General features: G+C 30.3%; 1 protein-coding gene across 2 annotated transcripts in view; it reads left to right on the top strand.

Annotated features, from left to right (window-relative positions):
- The window catches only part of FOXP2 (forkhead box P2), an 849,049-nt gene that overhangs the window by 537,914 nt on the left and 301,135 nt on the right, over positions 1 to 10,000 (top strand). For both annotated transcript variants that reach the window (XM_053926724.2, XM_071221693.1), the window contains one exon: positions 4,785 to 4,962. In XM_053926724.2, the coding sequence (XP_053782699.1) occupies positions 4,795 to 4,962 (168 nt within the window). In that variant the 5' untranslated portion in view covers positions 4,785 to 4,794. The remainder of the gene's footprint in view (positions 1 to 4,784; positions 4,963 to 10,000) is intronic.

The raw sequence follows: 10,000 nt of genomic DNA on the forward strand, positions 1-10,000 counted from the left end.
TTCTTACACATTCAACTATGTCCTTTACATTTGGCATTTTGATTTATTAGGCAATCTTAACATTAAAGACTTTTAGCAAAGCAGTAAGAGATTTCAAAAGCAATGTGCCTAGTATCCATGATGAATTAATTCTACCAGAGCACAAAAGTTATCTTTATTTAAATGCTAGTTACTTATAGAAGTTTTACATCACAGTCATTTTCAAAAGCAGAATTTAGCTGGTATTTTTAGGTAAATGTGTATGATTTTTTGTTGGATATGTAGTTTTTCCTCATATTTAGCCCTTTATTGTGTGAATCTACATAGAAATATTGTTAATAATTTTAAATGATTAAACATTATTTAAGAATATAAGTTTTTAATCTTATTGTGTAATTTTTCTTAAATGCCATATTCAAAATCTTTTGGAATATGTGTATATATATATACAAATTAGACACTAGAAGAAACCAGGTAGGTACTGGACATAAAATACCTTTTAATGTCACTATAATTTTGTTTAAGAAAAGTTCATAGAAATAGTTATAAACTTGTTCTACATACTGTTATTTCTTCTTAGTTTTTCAGGAAATCATTTTTATTCATTTTTCCATCAAATTATAACGTGCTAAAAATTGAAATTTATCATCAAGGCACCAATGTTATAAGATAAAGCATCAGCGTATGTGGAATACAGGAGTGCAGAGGGAAGTAGAGATTATTTGTTCCTTCTTACCATCCTTGACATATATAGTTTGATGTATCTATCATCTATCTATCTATCTATCTATCTATCTATCTATCTATCTATCCATCTATCCATCCATATACATACATATGCATACGCACACACGGGGATAGGTGGTGAAAAAGAAGAAGGCAGAGAGAGCTGTAAGGAAAATGAGAAAGGGAGGCAGAAAAGATGAGAGAAAAGTCCAGAGAGAAAACTTGTGTAAACAACAAGGACCAATAGTGTCCCCGGTGGTGGTTGAGATAACATAGTTAACAGGTCAAGTTTCAAACTTGTGAACATTGTAGTGAATATGGAGTAGAATATATGCAGGTTTCTGTTACTGCCTGACAAATGTCTATTTCACATGGTACAGTTTTATTCCGGTGGAACCTATAACTCTAAGAGGAAAAATAAAACCAAGTCTAGCATTCAGTACCACCCTATCATAAAGTAAGGAGGTCTAATTGAGCTATGTCTTTACATCCTGCTATTTGTACAAATAAAAGACTACATCTTGATGCAAAATAAACACAAAAGCACTGTTGTGACTATAACAGGGAGTCATATACTAATTTATATAATAAGTGGTTGTGCACGCTTTATTCAAGATTATGGCTGCAAGAAATGGCATGAATTGCTGGGTGTGTTTAATGCTGGATTATAGCAATTTGAAACATGTCAAACACATGGCTAATGCCTCATGCTTCACTCATTCTTGCGTAAACCTGCATAGCCACCATCCATTATACCCTTGGTAACAACACAATTCTGCAAGTAAATATTGTTACACTAAGTAACCTTTCAATTCAAGTTGTTTAGGAGGAGAAAATGCAATCTTGTGCAGTCAGTTCCAGTGTCAGTTTAATGTTTCAAAAGGGAAGTGGTGTAGAGAATAAGTATCTGTACAGTGACTTGCTTTTAAAAAAAAGAAAAAGAAGAAGAAAAAAAGAAAGAAAGGAACACTTAATGATGGAGAAAAGTAGGATTGTATCATCTGAATGCAGGATATGAAGAGTTATTGTCTGATGTGGCGGAAAAGGTGTGTATGATGAGAGATTTAAAGGTTTAGCTAACAGTTCAGACAAACATTAAAATGACTATTCACAATTTCACCTTTCCCTTTAATGATCTGGAATTTATTTTCACTGATTTTTGTAAAAACTTTGTGGTAGGATTGAAAATAATGAATAATTTAGTTTGGTGTGTTTGGGACCATAAGCACATTCACTTTGAAAAAATATGCTGAATTTGTACTTTAAAAGGTAAACAGCTCCTCGCATTATGCTAGAAATATTTCCTCTAGTGGAAAATAGGTGTGGAAGTGTCACGAGTAGAAACTTAGTAAATATAAAAGCATCTTCATTATCTTTGAGGATATATCTCCTTTATAATAGACATATCCAAGCTTTCTTCTTTGAGTGAAATGTACATTGCAATCATCTTATCACACAATTGCCTTTCTTTTAGCATATAAGTTGTCACATCTGATGCTTCTGTTTTATAAATTAAAAAGTATTATCACTGTACTTGTTTTTCTTAAGCCTAATTTTACCGAGTCTTAGATGATTGAATTTAAACTGTAAATCACAATTTATACTTTAGAGTTTTATAAAGTCAAAAACTCCACAAAAGACAATGAAATTTTCTGGTTAAGAGGAATTGGAAGCTGTATAGGTCTTTCTTCATAATTATAATAAAGATTTAAACCCATGACTCTCCGCTTGTTGATTATTCTTAACTATTTGATGGACTTTGTTATAACATAGTAATACATGCGAACTTATTTAATCCATCCAATTGGCACTGACATTAACTATCCAGAGATTACTATTCAATACTTGCACCTGTCTGCTACATTGGAAAATACAGTTTTTAAAAAAAAATATTGTATTTGTTGCAAACTCTACCCAGAGATAAGCATTTCAAATAAAATAGGATGATGAAAGAAAAACATACATATACATACATACTCCAACTGTATTGTCAAAAGTAAAATTCAAATGCAGTATGTAGAAGTTATGTCTATCTGTTTCCACAGTTGGAGAGGACCCAAATTACAATTTTCGTATAACTACTAAAGGCAATCAGACCTTTTCTCTGAATATTTTAAACATTGTGCATGTAAAATTTATGCCTAATTTGAATACTTATTAGCTGCCTAATCTCAGAAAAGAGTATTAGCTTTGTTTTTTTCTTATAAAATTCATCACTGTGTATCAGTTTTCCTTTGTATGATTTTTCTTTGTTAATGTTCAGTAGGATGTTTAACAAAACCAATTTGTTCATAAACATATTTGGTTCAAGAATTGTTTACTATGGTTACAGCAACTGCTTCCATTATGATTATGGGATATTTTTGTTGCTTTAAAAAAAAATCAGAGTACGTTTCACTTGTGTATATAGTTTTTTTTTATTCTAATTTCCTTTACTAACCCAGCTACTGATGGTCTTTTATAAATAAGCAAGTTTTTTATTGAATTTTTGGAGTTATAAAATAATCTAATAATTTAGTCTTGAAGAAAATACCTGTTAAAACTATTGTTATAACCATTTATTTTAATAATTATAATATTAACATGCAAAAAATCTCTATTGCACAAACATATTTGTGTATATGTGTGTCTCTATGTGTGTTTGCACACCCATGGTCACAGTTTGTAAGAATCTGAAGATTTCTCTGTGACACAAAAATATATTAAGCTTACATTTGCTTTATAATAAATGCATTTGAAATTTTTAAATGGAGAAAAGTCTTAAAATATGACCAAGTTTAAACTAGTGAAATCACATACTAATAAAAAGATTAGTTTGAGTGATAAGTTCAGCGTTTTTCTTTACTTTGGGTTAAGTCCCCTGCCCGTTTAGCATTACCATTAAAGTCACAGTGCAGCTAGGTTGTTTCTGAAATTCTGTCGGTAGAAGTAAAACAGAGAAGTGCATCTACTAGGTTATGGTATAGGATTCAGATATCTTTAACAGCCAAAACTGACCTTTCTAAATCACAGATTCAAGATGTACTGTGGAATCCTGGTTTGTAAGAAGAGCACATTGGTTCTTTATTTACTGCAAGTTTCCACTGATCTTGGCAGGACATCTCATTGCTATCCTGAAAGTACAGTATATTTATGCAGTGAAAATGATAAAACATTTATTACTGTAGAGAAGGTAATATGCATAATTTATGCTGTTTTTAGCACAATCATTAGTGATATTCTTGATAGATTTTATTTCCAGCTTTCATATCTAATACATGCCTGGAAAATTAATTTTATATCTTTCATTTATTTGCCTATGTTAAAATTGAGTTTTAAGTCATCTTCAAGTGAACAGTTTGATTGCTGCTCATGCATAAGCTTAATTACTTCCCAGGAAGGACAGTATTAAATGTTTTAAATGTCAGAAAAATAAATGAATATGAGCTGTTTGATTAAAAAAAATAGGCAATATCTGACGTGTTTGCAGCAGGAGCTTTTTCTTAAAATGCCTCCAAGGCAAAATTTTATTTAGTCACGAAAAAAAGAAACCCATTATACAATTTATCATTGGTTGATACCATATGATTTGTAACACCCTTACAAAATTTTAATTTTGTATGATTAGCTGTGCATCATTAAACAACAGCATTGCATAAGATGTGCTGTAAAATTCTGACAAAATCAAGATAGTGAATATTTAAAAGAAGGCAGTATAGTCATCCATGGTTGTCAAAGGTAGATAATAGGAAATATAGAACACTAGAGTGTGCAGTCGTGCCTTCATTTAAACTGGTTTTATAGGGAGACTTTAAAATGTGGTTGTTCATAAATGCTATTGACCATTCTATGTGCATGGTATGTTACTTTGGCTGTTAAATGTAACCACACAAGAAATGCTTATAGAAACCATAATTTCAATGGTTAGTATGTATATAAAATGTAAATTTGTATTGCTTTTCTTGGTAAACGACTATTCAAAGCTTTTTTTTTTTGCTTCCAAAAATGCTGTCTCTGTAATTGGCAGAGAGGGACATCTTGATAATGGAAGTGTGTGAAGGTGTAATGTGTGTTAATTGATACTTCTTAATCACTTTTAGGTATTAAGTCATGATGCAGGAATCTGCGACAGAGACAATAAGCAACAGTTCAATGAATCAAAATGGAATGAGCACTCTAAGCAGCCAATTAGAGGCTGGCAGCAGAGATGGAAGATCAAGTGGTGACACCAGCTCTGAAGTAAGCACAGTAGAACTGCTGCATCTGCAACAACAGCAGGTAAGTTTTGTTTTCCTCAGTGATTCCTTAAAACAAATAAGCCTGTTTTTTTGAAAAAGAAAAAATGTATTCATAGCAAATTGAGCATGTGTTAAGGTAAAGGATGCAGAGAGTTTATTAGTATTTGGAACATGATTGAAACATGAGTAAAGATAGGATTTTCATATTAGTTACGTCATACCAGCACAAGAGTGCCCTTCAGGTGTCTGGCTATTAATTAAGTTCATTGGGTGATTCTTGGAAGGTTCTGTAAAGCTTCGTAACAAATATTGTATAGCTTCTAGTTTACTGTCTAACATTGTGCTGCAGAATGTGATACTTAGTTTTCCACAAGAGGGCCACATTACTTGATACTTTCTTATACAATGAATTTATTCCAAGTCTAGCTAAGGTGAAAAGGACCACAAGGACTTTTTACAACACAGATGCTTGCCCATGATAACTGCAAATACTAGCTATTAATTCGATGAAATTTTCTAAGAGATTGTGAATGATGTAAACAGTATAATCTTTTATGTTGCTTTTCATAAAAACTCATTTCAAGGTATTTTGAATAGACATCTTTTGGTAACATTAAAGAGCACTTTTTGTTTTCTGTTACTGTCTCAAAATACAGTCGTTCTCTTTAAATCTAGAAAAGTAAATGACTGCTCAATAAAGATATACTTTTTAAAAGCCCATTTCCCTTTTCATAATACAGATTTACTTTTTGCTATTTTGTTTGTCAATGAAATATTCTTCTTAACCGGAGGATAGCCATTCCATTCTTCACTGACTGAACTCTGCAAAAACAGTGACAGAGAACAGAAAGCTTCTAAAGCATATACTTATATGAAGGCCAGAGTGAGTATACCTGTTTGAAAATAAGATTATAGTTGTTTTACAAATAAAGGTTATTTAACACTCTGGGTTGCATGCAGACTAAATGAAAAACATTACAATGAAAATAGAATAAATCATTATTGAAAGATGTTTCATTTTTAAGTTAGTATATAATGAGAAAGAATTCATCTCAAAAGTTAAAGCAAATGCCCACTAAATTTTACTAAAGTAAAATTGAATAGAATCATTATTTTTATTATTTTAGAATCATTCTTTTAAATAACAATAGCATTTAGAAAGTTATGTCAGAATATATGCACTGAAAAATGTCAACCTTTAAACATTGTTTTCAAAAGCAACCTCTTTAAAAGAGTTAGACATCATGCTTTGAATAGGTTCTTTATTATTTGGGAATTATGTCTCTTTTTATAGACAGTAATTATTAGGAATTTTTATTTTTTAATTTAAATTTAAATTATGGTTTTATTGTTTGAAATATTTTGTTTTAACCACCACAGGAATTAAATGTCTACCAAAGTCCCAGAATTAGCTTATTTTACATGTTACTTTAAATAAATGCAGTTTTTACAATAGCTCTTTTCTTTCTTTAATGTATTTACAAGAAATATCATACCAGTGAAGTGCTATAATAGTCCTACTGACTCTCCTAAGTAAGAGTACTAAAAATTTATAAACAAATTCTATTTTATCTGAGAATGCAGTAGACTGCATTTATAAAGACAAGTAAAATGAATAATTGAAAATAAATGTTTTAGTTTATCACTAAGAAGACAACAGGTTTTGAAGACAAATGCAAAGACATAAGTTGTTTTTTTTTTTCAAAGCTCTGATTACTAATTAAATAAAAAGAAAACAGGGTAAAATCCTGTCTATATTTCATAGTACTATGGAGGTATTTTATGGTAGGATCTGTAAGATGTGTTTATAACCTGAATTTGAAGTTAATTTGTTCTACACAGTGTATGTAAACTGTAAATAAGTGAATACAAAAAGTTATGTTATTTTGATAACTTAGAGACTTCGGTCATGCATGTCCTGTTTGCGGAGTGCCCTCTAGAAGGGATTTGACACAGTGGCTAAATGGGCATTTACAAGACAGTTCAGGATGTGTCCACAGGAAGATATGTAATAATTTAATAAATAAACATACAAAAACCTTTGTAAATGTCTCTTCCCTTGGTTATGTTTTAACTATATTAATATATGAGATACTTATATTGAATTTTTGTCCATCCATGAGTATATTTTAGAATGGGCCTTTAAGTGTATTAAGAGTTGGAATGTCTTTTTTATAAAATTAATGCAGTTATTGCTTTCAATGCTAACGTATTCAATATATTTTAGAAGGAATTAAAATCGTATGAAAATATTTAAGCAAATTCATAAGTGAAATAATTTTACAAGTTTATCTTTACTTGGTGCTATTTAAATGTAAAATTTTAAACAGAGAATTAAATTACTTCATGTAAGTGTAATGGACTAATCATTGTTGGCTAAGTTCTCTTATTTAAAAATATAATTTAGGCAGTAGTATACGATGAAAACAAAGTAAAATTTTGTTTGCCATGAACTTCTGGCAGAATATGGTCTGTTTTGAGAACAGAATGTTTACCTTGATTTTTATGATTCTTTTTATTTTTATAGAGGTGAGAAGTTTTACTTAAAGCATGTATTTAAGAGGAAGTGTTTGCATCTGGACTAGATTGTAACAGATACTTAATGATAAATAGATTGGTAGAGTAAAAATGATTTATAATTTATAGCTAAAATTTTTACCTCGAATCAAGTTTTTTAATATTAAATATTTCTATAACCTGAAATATTTTTTGTTTAGAAAGAAAAATGAAATTTAATGTAAGGATTATGTTAGAACAAGAGTCTTATAGTTTAAAAACCATTTATTTGCATTGGTTTGATTTTCTTATCAAAACTGTGTTACAGATCTCTTTATCTTTCCTTTTCTCCTGTTTTCATTATCCCACAAGTTTAAGAAGATAATGACCACTTCATTACCTTAGATATAATTTTACCTGCCACATAATATTATTTCTTATGAATGGCTTTATTTAGTTCAAGAAATTTTACTATACATTTCCAATTGGTTAATATAGGTGAATGTGAAATACCATGTGCATGATCATAGGGGCCATGTCTTTGTTAGTATGCTCTGCTGTTTTATATTCACTGAAAAATTAGTAATAAAAAAGCCTTCTCCTGATGAATTACTCTATTCTTCATTCTTTTCTCATCTTCTAAAATTACAACTAAATACTGGAATGTATAATATTAGGACGTAGCATGTTTTAAATGTTGTTTTAGATTAACAACATTGAAAATTATTCTGCATTAAATGTAGAATTTTATTTTGATGTTAGGTTTGCAGAATTAATTGTTTGTGTCATTAAGGTCAAAATAGTTGCTAAAAACTTGATTGCTTTACAGGGTAGATTTGAGCTTGCATTTTGAGCATTCATTATGTCAGATAATCTTTCTGAATGTTTTATGAGATTGCACTGCTTTGAAGGTGTTTCAGGTGATGGTGTTTAAAAATATCTGGTCAGTACTTTTTTACTGTCAGTTCATTTAGCCCTAGTCATTCAAAACACAGTTTTCTTTTTTTAACAGAGTTTTTAAGTAACCATTTAAAAATCCATTTATTTTATTTTCAAAATAAAATTGGAAACTGATATTTTTCTAAGCATAATATTTGACTTTTAATAAATAACAGTATTACCTGTGGTTTTATTTCATTTTTAGTATCTCTTTCCCTGATAGTTTGATCAGGGATGTGTAAAAATCTTTAAAAAAGACTGCTTAGGTGGAAAGAAATCAATAGCCACACTCACTTCAGCATTTAAACACATGTGGACTCATTCTATGGTTCACTTTTCTGTTCCTCTATCTTTAATGAAGTGTTTTATGTTTATATTTGAATAAATAATAATTTAATTTTTAAATAACATAGTCATAGTAAGTTCCCCATACACACATTAAAAACACATAATTCATTTGCTTCCCTCTCAACTTAACTCTAACATTCCATTTGATGGGAGATATATGTATTTCAGATTAAATTTTTTAACTAAGCAGAAGTTTTTAATAAATTTAAAAAGTAGCAGGGCAATGACAAATCACATTCAAATGAAAAGCCAATATTTTGCAAAATATTTTCTCCTAGAAATGAGGACTTAAATCTTGCAAAGTGCATTAAAAAGAGAATGCAACCTGGAAAATTTATTCTCTTGGGCTGTAAATTGTTAAAATGGTTATAGAGGCAATATTTAAAACATTATTTGGCTTGATGGTATATCAAGGACTACATCCGTATCTCAAAAGGCATTGATACACACACTGGCAGTGTTTATGAAGATGCAGGTAAACTTAATGAGCACTCACATCTTCACATATGGCTTTTTACCACATTACAATAAAAATACACGATATTTTCCAACTTTAGAACTAAGTTTCTTTCTTTGGCCCCAGTTTGATTTATTGCTCTTTCTATTGTTCAGAAGAATAAAATTACTTACGCTTTACTAAAATGGAAAGCGAATCAGTACAATTGTGGACACTAGGTGTGAACATGTGGCCAGACTTTTTGATAAGGTAGAAGCATGCTTTCTCTGATGCCAATATTGGATTTTCTCACATAACCTTATGCACACTTAATCTCAGTTGACAAACACTTACCCAAACACTGTGTGTGTCTAGGTTAAACATACAATAGGATATTTACTCCAATACTCAAGAAAAGACCCACAGCAAAATGCTAATAAGCATCTATGTAATTTGTTTTTATACTCTAATTTGTTAACATATTTTCCCATAGAAATGGATTTTTTTTAATTTATAAGAAAAGATTTAAATCTATTTACTATGCAATGTTGTGTATCTATGGTGTATTCTTAAGTTCCATTCACTATAGGTACAAGTGGTAGCATATTCATTGTGCCTGTCTTGCATGAAAGCATTTACTGAAGAAATATGACAAGAACATGTTCAGCTAATGAGGTCGAATGGTTGTTACATTAAATTTAGGCGGTGTTTTCTATTAGGTTTTATTTATCTGTATTTGCATTCAATCCTTTCACATTTGTTATCTCTCGCCCAATTCCAGGGATGGGGCGCCTTTTCTCATTTCACAGCCAATTGTTACTGTGCCGCTGACTCTGTAAGTTGCTAGTGAATGTAAAAG

Source organism: Desmodus rotundus, chromosome 6 (assembly GCF_022682495.2).
Source record: "Desmodus rotundus isolate HL8 chromosome 6, HLdesRot8A.1, whole genome shotgun sequence".
Lineage (NCBI taxonomy): Eukaryota > Metazoa > Chordata > Mammalia > Chiroptera > Phyllostomidae > Desmodus > Desmodus rotundus.